The 20,407-nt window shown below is 38.4% G+C and overlaps 1 protein-coding gene across 1 annotated transcript in view; it reads right to left on the reverse strand.

Moving 5' to 3' along the window:
• il6st (interleukin 6 cytokine family signal transduce) overlaps nt 1-16,889 on the reverse strand; it is a 31,086-nt gene extending 14,197 nt beyond the window's left edge. Inside the window, exons 1-10 of the mRNA XM_039675957.2 lie at nt 16,561-16,889; nt 11,951-12,025; nt 11,552-11,860; nt 10,244-10,388; nt 9,963-10,129; nt 9,693-9,844; nt 9,260-9,416; nt 6,975-7,051; nt 6,616-6,826; nt 3,543-3,737 (exon numbers count right to left, since the gene is read on the reverse strand). Of these exons, the coding sequence (XP_039531891.2) occupies nt 3,543-3,737; nt 6,616-6,826; nt 6,975-7,051; nt 9,260-9,416; nt 9,693-9,844; nt 9,963-10,129; nt 10,244-10,388; nt 11,552-11,860; nt 11,951-12,005 (1,468 nt within the window). The 5' untranslated portion in view covers nt 12,006-12,025; nt 16,561-16,889. The remainder of the gene's footprint in view (nt 1-3,542; nt 3,738-6,615; nt 6,827-6,974; nt 7,052-9,259; nt 9,417-9,692; nt 9,845-9,962; nt 10,130-10,243; nt 10,389-11,551; nt 11,861-11,950; nt 12,026-16,560) is intronic.
• Between the last annotated feature and the right edge of the window lie 3,518 nt (nt 16,890-20,407).

Raw genomic sequence — 20,407 nt, forward strand, 5'->3', positions numbered from 1 at the left:
TACAAAACTTCACCGGTGTCCAGGGACAGGCATTAAGCTGGTTTAGATCGTACTTATCGGACCGTTCTCATTTTGTCTGTTTAAATGGGAAAAAATCAAAGATAACGTCAGTAGACTATGGAGTACCGCAAGGATCAGTTTTAGGCCCTCTGCTATTCTCAATATATATGCTGCCACTTGGTAATATTATAAGAAAACATGGAATTAATTTCCACTGTTACGCTGACGACACTCAATTATATATTTCATCACGACCAGATGAAAACACTAACTCATCTAAAATGACAGAGTGTCTCAAAGATATAAAATGCTGGATGACGCGTAATTTCCTGCTATTAAATTCAGATAAAACGGAGGTATTACTTATTGGTCCAAAAAACTACTCACAAAACCTCTCACAATACAACTTTAATATAGACGGATGTCCTGTTACTTTATCCACAACAGTAAAAGACCTGGGTGTTATACTAGACCGCAACTTGTCGTTCGAAAATCATATTTCATATGTTACAAGAACAGCCTTTTTCCACCTTAGAAACATTGCTAAGCTACGTAACATGCTATCTATTTCTGATGCAGAAAAATTAGTTCACGCATTCATGACCTCGAGACTAGATTACTGTAATGCTTTATTAGCCGGTTGTCCTGCATCCTCAATAAACAAGCTACAGTTAGTACAAAATGCAGCTGCTAGAGTTCTTACTAGGTCAAGAAAATATGATCATATAACACCGATTTTATCATCTCTACACTGGTTACCTATTAAGTTCCGCATCAACTACAAAATACTACTACTGACCTATAAAGCCCTAAATGGTTTAGCACCTATGTACTTAACGGACCTTCTTTCGCCCTACAATCCACCGCGTTCCTTAAGATCACTAAATTCAAGGCTTCTGGTCATTCCTAGGATATCGAAGTCCAGTAAAGGAGGGAGGGCGTTCTCGCATTTAGCTCCAAAACTCTGGAATGGCCTTCCCGATACGGTCCGAGCCTCTGACTCGCTGACACAGTTTAAAACTAGATTAAAGACGCATCTCTTTAGTCAAGCATTCACATAATGCTTACCTTCTACTCCTCTGTTATGCCATACGGAACCGTTTGCCACTGAAACTGCTTAACGCACCAGTGGGGCTCGACAGCCTCTTAGACAAACGGGTCGGCGCGTATGGTTGGGTTGCGGAGAGTTCGGGTTACGGAGAGTTTGTGAGTTATAACGGAAATTATTATGAACATCAGCTATGCTAATTATTTCCCATCTGCCTTTCTGCTGTTATCTCGGGACGCTTGTCCCGAGAAAAATGGCGTTCGTCAGGTCCAGTTTTGTGTCCAGCCTCTCACGGGGATTTCGGATGCCCCAACGCCTGTGATGAGACGACTCAACGCCTGTGATGAGACGACTCAACGCCTGCGATATGTTATGGCGCCGTTTGAATCATAAACAATATTTATATTTAATATTTATATTTAAACAATATGAATGTAAGCCAGAGGAGAACTGGCCCCCGACTGAGCCTGGGTTCTCCCAAGGTTTTTTCTCCATCCAATCTGATGGAGTTTGGTTCCTTGCCACTGTCGCCTTGCTTTTGGCTTGCTTTGAGCTTGCTCAGTTGGGGTTATTTATTTAGTGTTTAGCAATGTTGTTGATCTGTGTTGTGCTACTTACATGTTATCACTGTGAAGCTGCTTTGATACAATCTGTATTGTGAAAAGCGCTATATAAATAAATGTGACTTGACTTGACTTGACTTGAATGTCATCAGATATTCAACCAAACCTACGAATGCATAAAAGTGAACAGTTAAGCTTCACGAATGAAAAAGTTACACCTTTCATGTATTCGGGAAATTTGTAGAGCTGCAGGATTAATTGGTAAAAGATTGGGATCTTGATTCAGATCTCATTCCTAAACAACAGCAATTTGCCTGTGTCAATTGACAAAATCACAGTGAACATTCAGATCTGCGCTTTAAACCAGACAGAGCAGTTGTTATGAATAGGTATGGAACAGCGTCACAAACAGTCTTCTCAACCACACACTAACATTATTTCTGTGTAACAAATATTCAAATGCTCACAGAACTACTGGGATAAAAGTTTATAGTTTGGACAAAAGCACTGATGTCTTCGGAAGCGATCAAAATACAGTAAATCACCTTCTGAAAGTAACTTGATGCTTTAAATAATGATTACATCAATTACATCAGTGACTAGTGTTGGGTACCGAAACTCGGTGCCAATAGGGAACTGGTTCTGACGTAAACGGTAGTAACCAGACCTAATTAGAATGAACATTTCGGTGCCTGACTTCGATGCCTGAGTCTGTGCTGTTGCATTCATTCCCTATTCCCTATCGCAGTGTCTCATTCCCTATTCAGAGATCATGGGTAACACAGAGACGTTCTCTTTCATATACTCAAAGCTGCGTATAAGACGCAGTGGGAACGAAATATCAAACTGGCTAAGAGCTTAACTAGTAAATGACAAGATAACTTAGCCTACATTACTAGTTAAAGCAGACAAAACATGGAAACCTGTAGCCATGTCGATATTATATTAACCTGGTAGTAATCTCTATTAATCTCCAGTATAATTACATTGTTTAATATATTGTTTTATTTGATATCATGTAAATATGAACTTTTATTTTATATTGGTTTATTTATTATTACCATATGATACTTGTATTTATTTTGTAAGTTAATATTGTGTCCAGTTTGGCCCTGTAAATAAAGGGGTATTATTATTTTTTTGACAAAGTGTGTGCGGTTTCGTTTTCTTAAGTACCGTTTCAAGAACCGTTTAGGCACCGGAACCGTTTAAAAAAATACCGAGTAGGTACTGGTATCGGATAAAACCCAACCGATACCCAACCCTATCAATGACTGTTGAAAATGTATTTGTCATTGAATCATTCATTTAAGAGATTCAATCAAAAACGCTGATTCATCCAGTAATGAAACAAGTGAAGTATTTATGAGAATTTTTTTTTAAATATTTCAGATTAATTAAACATTTTAAATAGACTCCCTTTTATCAAAACCTTTACATTTTGACAAATTATACATTATTATGTTTAGTTGTCTGTTAAGAATCATGGGAAAATCAGGATCTCTGAAGTAAAAAAAATTCTCAATGCAAGGTTTTATAACACCCATAACTCAGTGTGAAACAGTGACTTCCCCTTGAGCGTCCACAACACTGCTGTAACAGCAATAACTGCAAGCAAATGCTACAGACACAAGATGCACGAACAGCTCTAATAAGCAAAAAGCAAATTTACAATGTTTACTGACAATATTATATCTCACAACTTCTACGCAGAAAATTAGCATTTTAAAGACTGAATTAATGTTGTTTAAACAAAAGGGACAAACTCAACAATGTAATATGCAGAGCTTAAGTCAACATATTTAGCATTATTATTCATCCCGCAGCTGTACCACCGATAATCAGTGGATTCAGGTGTAAATAAATATGCACAGATTCCATGAAGCCCAGCTTATAAGCCAGTCGAGCTTTATAAAATATAGCACCGGTACCGGTAATTGTGGTGGTGTTGGCGTTGTGAGGAACTCTCTTCCATTGGGGCTGAAGCTCTCTCTGATGCACATTCACCCACTCCAGCAGGAATTCAGAGGGATGTCTGATGCTAGGGTAAGTAGGGACTCCAGTCCACTCCACCCGCAGCTCTCCGTCACGCACCGAGCAGCTCACACTTCCGACGCCAGGGAGCTCTGATGAACCACAAACACATCACGTTACATCTGTCATACGCACTACTCTCTTATCTAAACATCAACACTACAGTATTATTAGACAGACATCGAATCAAATATATGCTCTTACATTTAACTGTTCTATTGTCCTATAATCGGTTAAAATGTTGTGTTCAGTTCTTTTGGAATTTGATATTTTATTGTATATTTTAGAGCTAGAATTTTAATTCATGTATATCACATAAACATGGCCAACAATATGGCTGACTTTTGCATCCACCACAACAAATTCATTTATTACTATTAATATCACACCATCTTTCCAGATTAAATGGTTTTCTGTTTTCATTTAAAACGGTGTCGTGTAAGCGGCCCCTAAGTTAATGACTAATGATCTTTGCAATGGAAGTGAATCAATCAAAAACTAACTTTAGCAGGACAATAACTTTATTCTTTATTCTAGTTACTTTAAAGGGGTGGTATGATGCTCCTTTTTAAAATATGTAAAATACAGTGGTATGAATAAGTTTTGGCACCCATGCTAAAGTTGCCTAAAAAGAGGAATAAAAAATCATCTTTTGGATATTGATCTTAATGCCTTAATTAGAAAAATGAGGAAAAGTCCAACCTTTAAGGACACCAATTTTCTTTGCATGGTTTTACTTCAGTTAGCCTAATAGCTGGTTTGATTTGCATTGAAAGATGATCTTATGGAAAGTACCCCATGCCAATCTCTAGGTGTGGTGGAAGGTGTGTGATGATGTGGGGATATTTTAATTCCAAAGGCCAAGGGAACTTTATCAGGATGCATATTATCCTGGATCCATGATCCAGCCTGACTCTATGGGAATTTAACATAGGGGTGCCCTGACTTATGCACCCTGTATTTTAAGGAAAAACATTTATTTATTTATGATACATTATTCATTCACAAAGAAAATTGGTGTCCTTAAAGGTTGGAGTTTTCCTCATTTTTCTAATTAAGGCATTACGATCAATATCCAAAAGACGATTTTTTATTCCTCTTTTTAGGCAACTTTAGCATGGGTGCCAAAACTTATTCATACCACTGTAAGTCACTGATGTGTGAAGTTTTAGCTCAAAATACCCCACAGATCATTTTTTACAGCATGTAAATTAAATTGTCTCTTTGAGGGTGAGCAAAAAACGTGTTGTTTTGGGTAAAACAAAAACGTGTTGTTTGGTTTACAGTCCAGTTACCCATTTTAGTAACTACAATTACTGGGTAATAACTAGTACTAACCTTGAACCTACCCCTAAACCTACCCCTGTTCCATGTACTTACTTTAGCACTAATTTAGAAGATAAAGTGAGCGTTTCTTGGACTTCTAGTAAAAACGGCTTTTTTTTCAACATCGCGTCATTTGACGTCATATCAGGGAGCCTCAGCCTCGGCTCAGTGGAGAGTAGGCTGGTGTTCAGTGAGAGCGCTCGTCAGTCAGTGTGCTTTCGTTAGTTTTTGGATTTTAATTTATCATCGTCATGGTAAATTATTGTGCTTGTGGAGATTGCAAAAACTCCAGCCTGTCAGGACTTCAAGATCGAGTCCACAAGTTTCCATTACAATAAAAGTGGCGGTGCTATATAGCCTATCTTTCGTTCCTGGTGCGGTTTGAGCAGGTGAAGAGACGGGATTTCTCTTCTGCATCGGCTCGGAAAACGCGGTCGTGTGTAGCGTTCACTTCAGATCAAATGATTAGCATCCCGGCGATATGATGGAGTTCAAAATCATGGTATGCCGAAGCAAGAATATTGATCGTCGTATACTACCAATGGCATCAAATAGTGTTTTATAGGTAACTTAGTCATGTCATGCCCTAAATAGAACTTATAATTGAAAAACAAAATTGGTTGTTTAAATACTCAAATCTTTAATGTTCTGTTTATGTTACAACCTAGGTGAAAAATATGTATTAAAAATTTACCTGAGTATAGCCTATGCTTTTAGTATAGAAATATACTCAAGTAGTATATATATAATATACTCAAGTTTTTATACATTTAATAGCATATAAATCTACCCTAAACATACTAATGTCTGCTGGCCTGTTATAGAATCATAATAATCTGTACAATATTGTGAGCACAGTGTATATCGTTAGCGAACGTGTATAGCCTACTATAAGCACGTCTCTCACCTAAAAGGCACCTGTCCTGTTCTCCACTGGTTCTCCTCACATAACAGCTCAATTTTTCTCTGACCATTCTGTCTGACATTATCCTGGCCTGTCCCTGATCTCTTTAGCATAGCAGGCTCATAACTTTATGGCTTGATCCGTCATACGAGTATTTCCTCAGCGTCCGAAGTGTCATGCGATTCATTGTTTTCCTGTTCTGTGAATCGACGGCTCTCCCGCTCATTGCGTCACGCCCGCCACGCCCATTTTCAGACGCGGAAGTAAAATTCTCTCACAAAAACGACTGCAGAAGCTTCTGTAGCGTGTTTATACGTATATTTTAAAGAAAATCTAGTTCCTACATTGTTTTTCTATGCATTGACTCGTTGGGTCCTCTAACCTGCAATATGCCCTTTAAAAGCAGATATCTCCCTTTGCTTTGAACTTTGAGTGGTGTAACTTTGCAGATGTTGTTTATGCTCAAACAGCAATATTACACACTAACTAAAGTTAGAAAAGTGAAATCATAATCAACCACCCCTTGAATTTCTTATTATCACTGTAAAGCTGCTTTGAAGCTATCTATATTGTTAAAAGCGTTGTGTAAATGAAAGTGAATTGACTATCTGGTGACGTACTACATGCGTTCTGAAGGAGACAAGAGAAGGGTTCAAATGTTGCATGTATATTGAACACATACATTTAAAAAGTCAATTGTTTAAAATAACTAATGAAAAATACAGAAGTCTTCAATATACCTTGATCTGATCTTGGAATGAATAAAGTTGCTTTAGGAGACACTCCAACTGAATTGGCTGCAGTTATTTCAATGTTTGCCTCTTTTCCTGGTGGCAACTGCATCGGATGCCTCCGATTATCTGGTGTTTCATCGGTTCTTTCAAGCTTCCCGTTATCTTGACTGATATACAGGTCATATTTAAGTATTACTCCATTAGCTTTCACAGGAGGCTGTTATAGGAGACAATATTAAAGTGTTTAATATTAAACTTGTCAACAGAAATTGAATATAACACTATCAGAGATTTCTACAATGTACAAACACTATAAGATATTTAATCGTTTGCCAGGTAAAAAAAAAAAAAAAGAAGGAATTTACCTGCCATAGTAATATGATATTTCTATTATCAGAAGTGGGCTGGATGATTCTCCACAGATCTGGTGCACTTGCTGGCTCTGAGGAAATGCAGGTTCAATAAGTAAGCAGTGATTCTACTAACTTAAATATGCATTTTAGTAGCTTTGACAGCAATTCAGCTGCTTTTTACATCACTTTTTTAATGTCATGTTGTTTGTGCAGACTTTACTGTTTGCACACACTTTACTTTCAAGCTAGTCCAGAGAATAGTCAAACTCACTCTCTTATTTATCTCATTGGAAAGTCAAATTCGTTTTATTGAAGTGGTTAGTCTCACATTACACCTGTAAATGATCTTCTCCAATTCATTAGTGAGTCAAACAAAAGAGTACTTAATCCTGTATTTAAAAGTATGTGTTTTGAAAAAACTTAAATGCTAAAACTCTTGTGTTGACAATCATTTGGTTCAGCACAAATCTTGTAAATGACATATTTAGTCAAGTGACAAGTTTACATCATTGGAAAGATAAACATTTTTTGTTATTACCTTGTAGAGCAGCAAACTAGTTTTTTAAAAGGGTAGCTTGAAGGGGTGTCATATGTACATATGTATGTGATTCAAGACCCTGATATACACACAGTGGAGGCCTTTTCATTCTTTGCTTAGTAAAAGTACTCAGAAATACCTATACAGCGATATACTGTAAATGTACATCCTGACGCTGTCAACACTGCTGAGAGTGACGTTTAGATGAACGCACATTTCCTCTCAAAAACAAAATAAACACAACAAAAATGACAATGGTGAGCACAGCAGTTAAGAAAGCATCTGATCTTAGCGAGGCATGACCTCTGCAATTCATCGGCATCATGTCGGCAGTTTTGTTTACTGTTGACAATGTTCGACAATGTTCCTTACTGTTATGATAGTAATAATTAGGCTATATTTAAAAGATATAGATATTTACATCTGGCTTTTTAGTTTGAATTAAACCCTTTTCTTTGCATGACACATTGACATTACAATACAAAACGGCTCTTTTGACATTACCCTCAACATTGTATAAGCATTCGTGTCGTATCGGGAGCATTAACATCACATTTTCTGGATTCTCCTGGCAAAAACTTCCAGAGTCCTTCACATAAAAATCAGCCCACAGGCTTTCATAGACAACCTAGGAAGTCGGGTAAGGTCTCCTCACAAGCTGTTCATAAATTGGCAATATAATCGCATGAAAATTCGTAACTTTAAAGTCCCTGTAAAGTCAAAATTAAGTATGTGTTCTGAGTCTGTCATACCACAGAAAAATGTGTTATTAGCCACCCAGCCAAATTTGAATGATAAAAAAATCTGGGAAGTACATAAAATAAGCTATCAAAATCATGAAAAAATGAGCAGATTCTCTGCTCTCAAACGCTGGGGGCGTGTCGGCTGGCTGCGCTGAAACCACGCCCACTCACGGGAAAGCTGTCGACGGTGATATTAGCTGATTAGCTTTTGGAGACGGGAGGATGAACACTGAGGCGGGTTTCGGTCCTGTTCACCAGTAACAGCGGATTATCAGTGAATCCAAGTTGTCTCTGAGGAAAGTTTATAAAACGATCCAGTGTAAAACGATCACTACAGAGGTACAGAGCCTCTTCATCAAGGTATAAGCTCACTAAAAACCTCTTCTTGATGTGATCGTTTTTTGGGAATTTAAATGAAGATATGTTTTGATGTGTTTTGTACATGATCGCATCCAGGTAGTAGCCCATGCATGTCCGTGTCGAAGGCATAGCTAGCTAGAAAACTGTAGGCTCAGCTGTAGTAACTAATAGTACTGACAGTCACTCGCGATTGAGAATGCGAATGTGCTCGGGGAGTGTGTGTGGAGAGGGGGAGATCAGACTCTGTGCGTCATCAAATAGGGGCATGTCCAGCAGCTCATGAGTTCCAGTGCGTCACGGAGCCCTGTTTTAGCCCCGCCCAATTAATCCGTAAAATTGCAATGGTGAAAAACGGTCTAACTCCACATTTCAGTACTTCACAGTTCACAGACTTTGTAATATGTTTTAGCAATACATATGTAACATTTATAATGTGTTTAGAACTTTTTTGTAGAATTGCCTTTACAGGGACTTTAACTACTTTACAAAGCTACAGCTTCAAAGTAGCTTCCTGGCAACATTGTTCTGAAGCCATCCTCAGTGTGTAGGAATTATTCTTTTTTTTTTGCAATTCTAGGATCCTTCCATCAGCTGTCAAAATAAAAACAACCCTTTTTAGAAAAATGTTATAACTTTGGGAATAATACAGGTCATACCGGCTTCTGCAGTGCGAACTGTAGCATTGTTGCTCCAGTCACTCCAGTAGCTTCCATGCTGCTCAGTGCATCGCATCTGTACCACGTATTGAGTGTAAGGCTTCAGCGACTGCAGTCTAAATGACTCCTTGTGCCCTTGGGTGAAGTTCTCAGGCACCTGAAAGAGGGATTCAATTTATGAATAAAACAATAAGTGATTTTTTTTTTTTTTTTTTTTGATGTGAGGACTACATGGAATGCAAGATTTACACAATTCAAGCTTGTACTGCATTGTTTGAAATAAGAAAACCCCACTGGATCATAATGAAATGCTTTGGAGGGTAAATAAAATGTTAAATACATTTTTCACTAATAATTACTATTCACATGAAAAAAAAAAATCATAATTTGTCTTGACCATTTTAAGGTCTGAATTGCTTTGGCTTTCTCTTACCTCGGTCCAAACATCTGAGTCTACTTGGCAGTATCTGATGGCATAATGGAGTTCCATAATGTTGTTATTAATGGGTTTTCTCCAAGTAACCATGAGAGATGTGGAGAAGTTAACTTCAGCAATAGGTTGGACCAATGGTGGATTGGGTTTCACTATAAAACAAATGCAAAAACAAATAAAACAAAACAAAAAGTGAAGAAGATAGTTGAAGTTACGCATCCATATAGAGTGTAAAATCCACTCTTTCCTAATGCAAAGCCCATATCTTACCAAACTTTGTAGCTTCGCATTGGAGTTCGTCTGACCGTACTGACCCCAGCCCGTTCTTCACTTCAACCCACACAATCACTGTCATGTAAAGCGGAAAAGTTTCCAGGTTGACGATGCAACTTCTTGCAAGATGCTGTTTACAGCTGTTGGAATCGTGTGTATTACCTCTATATACAAAAAGTTGAGGAAGAAGAAGAGGAAGTAAGTGATACTCTAGTCTTTCATTTTGAATTAAGGTGTAACAACTGATTCAGTGTATTAGGTACAACAGCTACTCTTACAGAAGATGTTTAACATGAAGAGTGTAAGTGGTGTCGAGCAGCGGATCCCGCGATCCTTGATCCCAGTAACAGTTTAAGTGAGGGGAAATATCATTGCCCTCCTGGAGAGCAATGCACGTCAGATTCTCTGGTTTCAGCGGAGGGTCTGAAGGTCATAAAGAGAAAAACATTGTGTATAAAACAATTGTAAACAGAATACATAAATGAATAAAATACATAATAAAAAAGTAAAAGTAAATAATACATAAGCTTTTACATAATGAGAAAAACATTTCTGCCATTTCAGTCAAGACAGTCGCCGCATAAGCTTCCTCTGGATTCCAATAGGAATTCATGGATAAACTTTATTTTTAATGACGTTCCAGCTGATGAGGTAAAACATCGTCGTCTGTTCGCTTCATTTCACTGAGGATTGTTTTGTAAACAAGACTGGATTTGCAGACCGATTAAGAGTAAAGAACGGTGCTGTGCCGTCTATATTGGATCTGACAGGAATTGTGCAACACACGGACTCTGGGTCGAACATGTATGGGCGAATCCGGTTGCCATTTGACAACATTGGACGTTTTCACCACATACACCGACGGGTGAGTGAAACTCATTATAATATGCAAAACTGTTATCCACTCACAGCAGTGGGCGTTTATTTCCAAGTCTTCAGTGCGACACGCCCATAAAAACCGACCGTTTTTCAGGAAGGCTCACAACTTGGGTACAAAATAGCCTATTACTTATTCATTTTGATATTTTTGAATGCAAAAACCAAGCGAACGTCTTAAGTTGACCTCAGACAACAATATAATAACATTTTTAAAAGCCAGTTCATGACCCCTTTAACCAAATGTTCTACAGCCACACACGAGCTTTATGTGTGAAATAATGATTTCGTTATTTGCTGAAAACATTCTTGAAATCTCATTTAACTCAAATGGGGTTTTTTGAAGGTTGTCTCTAGGTGTGACCTCAACGATTATGGTCCTGGAAAAAATACTAAATTTGAAATTGAACTTAAGCACTACTGAGATTTCAAATCTAAGGGAGGGAAAGCTAATAATGACTGAAATGTCTGTCTTTCCTGACACAAATGTCTTGGAATACACTGGATACTTTGCATATTTTTTTTCCTGAAGAAAAGTAAATAGATTTCATTTTTGGTCAAACTATCCTACGGAGCCCCTAAAGGGACAAGGTGAAGGAAAACAAGACGAGACAGGAGGAAAAATTATGCCATTGGTTTTGAGGTTCTCTCGCCAATGTTTTTCGTTCCCCTGAGAAACACCAATGTAATTGTAGCAAGAAGACACTCACATCCTGCAAGGACTGAGACTCCATAGGAACACGGTTGTTTGAACGACAAGGACTTCCTGCTGGCTGTGCACTTCAACCAGCCCTTCAACTTTCTGCTGGCGGTAATAGTAACACTGACGGACGTTTCATTTATTTTATGATAATGCTGCTTTGCAATGCTGCTGTTATCATCCAAAAACCATTCAATGTCATTTGAGGTGTAATCAGATCCCTCCCGCAGGTGACATGTCGCCGTGAAGTTTTTCCCCACCTCGACAGGAATACTACTGTTGGAGTCTGGAAGAATTTTTACGCAGGTTGTATCAGTTCCTGGGTGGGAAAAAAAAACTAAATTGAGTATCACTAAAGAACAATTAAAAAACTGTTAATTGGGAGTAAAAGACTAGTGACATGGCTTACCTATTGTATATTGCAAAAACATTAACAGTAAGAAGAAATGATGTGAAGTGTCCATTGTCACATCAAAACTGGTATCTGAAAAAAAGATAAAAAGATATAGATATAGTGAATACAGATAGTGGTAATTGCTACTTAGAATATTTCATATTCCCGTCTTTAGATTAAACTACATGATTTCACAATTGGGTCGAAAGGATGGCTCTCATGTGCTGCAATGAAAACTGCCAAGGTTTGAAATAACGCTCAACTATCAGAAAAAAAAAACCTGCAAAAAAATGTACCTGTCATTGGACAATCAATTTTTCAATGAAGTAAAGTTTTTATCCAAGAAATTAGTAATAAAGAACACTGAAATAAATCAAGAGTAAGTTTTTTTGTTTGGTCTCTTGATTAATTTTCAGTTTAATATTAAGGACATAACTGTCAGTTAAATCACTGCTAATTAAATTCGGAAAATGTTAAACTCACTTCACAACTTATGCAGAACACGAAATCCAGGGGGAGGAGTTGGATCCAGATCCAACTCCTCCTACCTTACATATAGCTAAACATACCCATCTCCACCTCTGATCCCTAACCCCACCCCTAATCCTACCCATCTTCACCCCTTATCCCTAACCCCTGATCCCTAATCCTGATCCCTAACCCCTGATCCCTAACCCCACCCCTGATCCCTAGCCCCACCCCTGATCCTATCCATCTCCACCCCTGATCCCTAACCCCACTCCTAATCCTACCCATCTCCCCCCCTAATCCCTAACCCCACCCCTAATCCTACCCATCTCCCCCCCTGATCCCTAACCCCACCCCTAATCCTAACCATCTCCACCCCTGATCCCTAACCCCACCCCTAATCCTACCCATCCCCCCCCCTGATCCCTAACCCCACCCCTAATCCTACCCATCTCCACCCCTGATTCCTAACCCCACCCCTGATCCTATCCATCTCCACCCCTGATCCCTAACCCCACCCCTAATCCTACCCATCTCCACCCGATTCCTAACCCCACCCCTGATCCTACCCATTTCCACCCCTTAGATCTGGATCTAACTCCGCCCCCTCGATCTTGTGTACTGCAATGAGGTGCTACTGCTATTCTATGCCGTTTTGTTGTAGTGTGTTCACACTGAAAATTACAAAAAGAAAAAGACCACTTTAAATACCTCCTGGATGATGCATATAATTAACTGAGGATTGAGGAAAATGTTTTTATAATCTTATAAAATTCAAACACTGCACTGATGAGTATATAGTGCATAAGTACACAGTGTAGTGCGTCAGTTGGGGCACAATATTTGACAATCAGCTATTTTCACTTGGGACAACCAACTGTATCTTACATTTTAATTACCCTTTTTATGATAATTGTTTACTCCGGATTACAACTAAACCCAAAATTATCTAAATCTAATCTTACATAAGACTTTTCAGGTCATCCCCTTTACTGGAAACGTCTACTCATCCACATTTAAAAGTTTGCCCATTTTTAACCAGCTTAGTATAGTTACATTCATTGTGTCAGATGAACAAATGAGCGAAAATCAAAAGTGAATGGTTTTGAACTTTTTGGCAAACACACTCTACAGCTCTTTTCTATTAATGTAGCATCAAAAAATGTTTTCACCTTTATACTGAATAGATAGCCATTTTTTATTTAAAGTCCCCCTGTAGTCAATAATTTTATCCTTTAAAACTCATCTTGGATCACCAAAATGAAATTTTCAATGATTTAACATTAAAAGCTGGATTTTCACCACAGGGGGACATAAAAACCAGCAGTGAGAGCCATTTGGCATTTTAGAAAAGAGTGTTAGTTAGTTTGTTTGATTTACAGAAAAAAAATATGATAATGAAATTTAAAAACAAGGTAAAAAAAAAAAATCTAAATAACCCAAGACAGCACACACATCAAAGCTAACTGTCAATCTCTTAATGGGCCACTGCTAACTTGAGCTCCTTATTTCCCTCCTGATAAGCATCCTGTTCATTTTCACACCATTATTCAAATAATAGATTTATAATAATGAAGGAAGTTATAGAAATACTTCCTTAAAGCTGCAGTCTGTAGCTTTTTTGGGTTGAAAATTATTCAAAGTACATATTTGAGAAAATACAAAACCAGCTAGTGTTCAAAACTATCTGCATGCCTTAGCTCGATTCAAAACGGTAAGCTTGTAATAAAGTTTTTAATTCCAGTGGTACTGGTGGATTTCTGTGGGAGATTCGACAATGTCATTGCGTCATTACATCACATCTGTACACAAACACGACACACACACATCTGTACACAGAGACACACACACACACACACACACACACATTGGGATTTTGTTCACTTTATCTCTCTAAGGAGAGATTATAAGGACTCTCCTTAGAAATAATGATTTTACAAACTTTACTTTCTATACCCTAACCCTAAACCAATAAAAAAGTCTACTATTTTACATTTACAAAAAAAAAAAAAAAAAAAAAAGATAATTTAGTATGATTTATCTAAGCTCATGGGGACCAAAATGTTGCTCTTCAACACAGTCTTACATATCACAACCAAGTAACACTCATTTATGGAGGACCAAACCTGCAGAAATTAAAAATAAGAAAATACATAGGAAAAAAATAATTATAGAACAATCAATAAAGAAATAAACTTAACTTGATTAAACAAATATAAATCATTTTTAATAAAATGTAATTTGAATATATTATCATATATTAATTTCTGTATTTATGTTTCATTATCTTTTATCTATTAAATTTTCATTTATTTACTTATGCGTTCATTTATTCTAGATTTGTTTATTCCTACATGTATGTATTTATTTAGTTATTTACTTTTCCGTGTGCGACATGTAAATGAGGGAGGCGGTTCTTAATAAACATAACGCCTATTTGAACTTTTGACTGATTTTGATCCTCAGTTTGTGTCATTTGCTCACAGGAAAGTGACATCAGAAGCGAACAATTAACTAATCATGTGAAACATGCAATTGGTGACAGTTAACACTGAGAGCTGATGATGAAGAGACCATTGTGAACAATATGAAAGGTTGCACTTTATTTTACAGAATGTGCACTCACAGTATACTAACCGAAGAACCCAAGTGTGTGTGTGTTGTGGCGCTCGTGAACTCACTCAGAGGCCAACACGGAAGAAAATCAGTAGTGGGCTCTATGCACGGCGGTATTTCCGGTGAAGGTTTAAGGATGCTCAATAACTTCCGCCGATCGTAGAGTACAATGCAATACCGAGAATATATAATGAATTTTATACTCCATGGTTATACTAAAGAAACGTTAGTCACAAAAACAGATAAAACAGACACCCCTCGTTGTGTTTATGCTTCATTTTAAAATTATAATAAATAAACATAACAATATATAAAATTACATCTAAACGTATGAAAGTTTCGTTTCAAAGACGGGAGGACAGTAAATTTTGAAGACTCTGTCATAATCCCGTTTTCCTCCATTTTCCTCCGCTTTAATCTCCACAACCGTAAATGGATGAGCATCCTTGCGTCAAATGCGGAACTTATGCGTGCATATAGCCCGTTGAATAAAGACATTATTTTTGTTTGTTTTTGTGCACAAAAAGTATTCTCGTCGCTTGATAAACTGAAGGTTGAACCACTTTAGTCACTTGGACTATTTAAACGATGTCTTCACTAACTTTGCTGCGCCGGCAGATGAAATGACATCGGAAATCTTGGAACAACATGAGGCAGAGTAATTACTGACAGAGTTTTCATTTTTGCGTGAACTAATCAAATACATTTACACAGCAAGAGAAAACACTGCTGCTTAAAGCTTTAGAAGACTAGAGAGCAAACTAGAAATCGCTAATACGTCACAGTGTGGATATACTTTTAGACTGTAACATATTTAGATACAAGTATCGCATATGCTGGATGATGATGCATCAGCCAATGTGTTATTATAGAAACATTTACTCCGACGTTTTTGAAGTTAACATTAACATGATAAAAATAAATGTTGAAAATTAAGCAGATACAGAATACGTTTTGAATGCACATACACATAGCCTAGAACTAAACAGGAACTCGATTATGGAGGGGTCTAAAAAATGTTGTTTTTTTTTAAACTGTGTTTTCTGTAAGAAAGCAAATATTGGAAACAGATTATCGTCATTATTTTTTACCAATCAATTATAATATAGACTAATGGTGAGATTTCATAAGTAATAAATTCATCTGTTATATAATTTTCTATTGCAGATCACACTGTTTTGCTATTTATTTGATTTAATTTTAAGTTTATAAAAGAACAATTTTAGCCTCCTTAAACCAACACACGACTAATAATATAGTGTTGGTTTTTATTCCAATTAAATTACATTACACTTATTTCAGAAGCAATGAATTCAGCAATAAGTCTGTATAAGCTCCAGAAAACAATCCATTTAGTAAGTATATTTTGTTTAATGAGCTAGAATTACCAAACACAATAGTTTATCTTTATAAATATCAGTAACACGATCCCTGTCAACTAACGGACGTTGAAAATAACACACTAAACGGCATTATACGATCATAATGAGAGAACAGTAATAATAAAACCACAATTTGGAGACATTGTACTGGTTTCCTACCTTTAGAGGTGTTCACATTATATGATTTACAGTGAATTTAATACTTTGAAGTCATCGCGGAGGACCAAGTCAACATGTCTGTTCTGCCTGTCCTGAGTCAGTTATTTCCGGTTTCATGAACAGAGGATTAATTCATCCGGAAAGACCTGCAAGCGCGCTCACGTTCATTGAAGACGTTACTGTGTTCTAGAGATCGAAGCATTCTGAGCATGCGCAGAACCAAGACTTCATCGGTACCGAAACTCTTCTCGTGATTGGTCAGCAGAGCGGTCGGTTATTTAAATAAGCCTCGTGATTCATAATCTATTAGATTTCCAGTCAGTCCTCGCCCACTACCAGAAAACACTGTAAAACGATCTTGCTTCCTGAGCGTATTTACATAAATAAAAAATAGAAATAAAAACATGAAACTGCTTTTGACAGACAAATTAATGCTATTTTGGGGCCCTATTTTCGTTATAAAATCGAATGATTAACTTTAGTTTACCAACTTTATTGATGCTTTTGCTGTCACAGTATTTTGCAATCCAGGGACATTTAATGGTATGTATGAAGGTGCTTTGTTGACAAAAGCCTTTTATTTAGGACGTGTTATGGCAAGCTGCTTAAACAAAAACATCACTTCTCCAAATCGCCCTCAGCACCAGACAGTTGTGTAAGATCCATGGATTTGACAGTGAAATTTATCTGTCCTGTGACAGATCGATTTTTGGCTCAGTTAAGCTGTAGGCTAAATCAAGAAAATAAGTAATTAATTATAAAAGTATATGCATATGTAAATTAATTATAGGCTAATATTGTTTTGTGTTCATAAGACAGAATTAAAGTTGTCTGCATTTATAAATAAGTCAGATCACCAAACTAAACCACTGTGCTATTGCTTCTTATTTACATTTTGCAACTCTATCGTACTCCTTGATATTAAAATAATTATTAATATCATTATTAAGATGATCATTATTAGGATCATTATTAAGATCATTTTATATTTATCCTAAGCAGCAATTAACAGTTCATTGCATTCAAGACATTTATCAGTTCATACATTCCCTGAAAATCAAACCCATTGCCTCGGTGTCGCTCACGGCATGCATTATCATTTGACTTTTAGGGTGACAGGGGTTTTTGTTTTTGACAGGTGCCAGTTCCAAAAATCATTGAATGTTGGACAAACTCAGGGTAACAGAACTGGTTTAAACTAGTATAAAACCAGATAAAACCAAACTAATTTAAGCCAGTTTAAGCAGTCCCACTACACTTTATACACACTTTCTTATGCAAATAAAATAATGCCAAATGTTTTTGAAACAAAAAAGCTTGTTGAATTTGATAATTGTATTGCATTATTGCCTGCATTTTAATGCATTGTATATATATGGGCTGAAATTTAACATGGTTATATAGTTAAGCTGTGAATTTTTCAATTCAAAACTTTCACACACATTTTCATTATTAAAAATTCAATAATCCATATTTGTTACAGTTCTTGAATTCCCTCTTCCTCGTCTCGTGTGATTTTTTTGTGTTGTTCCTGATGCTGTTCTGTCTGACGTCTTTGTGATTGGTGTTTTGTGTCTGGACAAAAATCTAACAATCTGGATGCAGCAGGAGGATCGACGATCTCTCTAGACAAGTTAATGTCCTACAGCATCACAAGAATGGATGCACAGGAAGAGAGTATCTCGAACACAAGGCGGGCAGTGCAGGCTCTAGTGGCGCAGGTGTGTCGAGCTCACCCAGCAACTCCAACATTTGAGAGGTCCCGCTGTGCCACCCACACCACCGGAGCCGCCCTTCCAGTCAGAACCTCGCCTACCTGTTCCTGAGGCATATTCGAGGGAACCCAATTATTGCAAATCCTTCCTGATCAGATGTTCCATGCAGGCTTACTTTATTTCAGGCCACCTGGGGGCGCTGAGAGCCAACAGACCAGCGACAGGGACACGGTCAGCCGAGCCTTCGATCACAAGCCCATGCAGGTGAGGAGAGCTCAGCTTTCCCGGGAGGAGAAGGAGAGGCGGGGATCCCAGGGACTTTGCCTCTATTCTGGGGAAGTGGGCCATTTCCTACACGCCTGTCCGGTAAAAGGACAGTAACAGTGAGGCTACTATCGGGTGGGATCTCTGCCAGAAAGACCTCATCATCATCATCCACACTCCTCCCGGTAAGACTGAGATGGGCAACATGCACACACGACTGTCTACACAATTGGACTCCGGAGCTGAAGGTAATTTCATTGACCTCAACCTCGCTCACAACCTTCAGATCCCAATCACATGGATAGACAAGGCGAGAAAAAAGGAGACGGAAGCATTAGGAGCGAAAAAATCGGTCCTCAGCCAGCTGAGAGACTCACTCGTGGTGCCATGCAATGGTACTGGACATCTGCTGGGACGGTTCGACACACCTCCGCCAGCTGGCGGACAGCAATGGCTCTTCTGGTCGAGGGCAGCCGACAGCGAGTTCTCCGTTCCCTGCTCCGCCCCCATCATGGCCGACAGTAACAGGCTGCATGCCAACGGCGAGTGGACGGTGCCTTGGACGGCTGGCACCACTCCTCAACCCAGGAGCACAACAGCGTCAACATTGCTCCAGCACCATCACCGCGGGCAACATTTGGCGACCATCACTCCCTTGTGCAACCCGACCTCCTCAGCACCACGATCCTCCTCAGCAGCGAGGACGCCATCTCTCGTGACTCCTTGCAGACTCTGCTGTGTGAGTGTACATGTGTTTTTTTAGGAGGCGTGCCCTTTGGAGTGGCTCCGAAAATTGCCTACCCTTCCTTAAACACTTTGATGTGAGTCTGAGTCCAGATCTTAAATTAATTGAGTCTTTGGGATGTGCTGGAGGAGGCTTTACAGAGTACTGGACTCTAGCACTGTCAATACAAGATCTTTACCAAACATTGATGCACCTCTTGATGGAAATAGATATTGTGATCTTATTTCCATCAAAAGGTAGCCAGGGAAAACCCAGACAACTTCTGGCAAATTTAGATTTGCTCTGAAAGTTAGTCTGGCAAAAAGCTCATTCAAACCCATTTCCAGTCCGCAGAAATTGCGGCACCAATCAGAAACGTTGGCGCGGGCTTTACACGATGACGACAGTGCTGGGATTTTTAAGCAGATTTTGTAGCCTACATTACAAAGATGGATGCCGCCGTCGAACATCACTCATTCGAATCAGCTCGCGTCTTTTTTAAGCGATTTGAACGCGTCCTTTTTGTTAAAAACCGAGCAAAGAACAACACTCAGAGATGTTTCTCCGCCAGCCGCCGCTCTGCATACGCCATCTCCTTCATCGGTCTTGTTGGTTTTAGGTCAACCCGCGACGTCCGCTGGTGACACCCCTCTGGAAATGATTCGTCTATGACGCTTTGCCAGACCATATCTCAGTTACAACTGAGAATGGTCTGGTTTTAACCAGGCTAATCATAAGGTGCATTGTTGTTTGGTTAGAAAAACACAAAAACAAATGATGGTTAAATCATAGACAGTATAAGAAATGGACAGAGCGATCTCGTTGAAACTCCATTGACACGATTGACGCCCGTTTTTGGCAATTTTTTAGCACTTCCGTCCCTGACACGCAGACTCAAACAGAGTTTGACGACGTAGATGTGACGTGAGCAACCCGTCTGTCTTCTAGTGCTGTGGCATGAGAAATCTGAATCATTCCCTTCCGAAACATGCAGAGGTGGAGAGTGTGAATAGGAGCTGTCCATGAGCTAGGAGAAGGAGACACCTTTGCTAGATATTCTGATTAATTATTTTGTCATTTTGCCTCCACGTTTTCCCGATTGCGCGCGAGCTTCTTCTCATGTCCATACGGTAATCTCTCTACT

The sequence above is a fragment of the Pimephales promelas genome, chromosome 23 (assembly GCF_988280905.1).
Source record: "Pimephales promelas chromosome 23, fPimPro1.hap1.1, whole genome shotgun sequence".
NCBI lineage: Eukaryota > Metazoa > Chordata > Actinopteri > Cypriniformes > Leuciscidae > Pimephales > Pimephales promelas.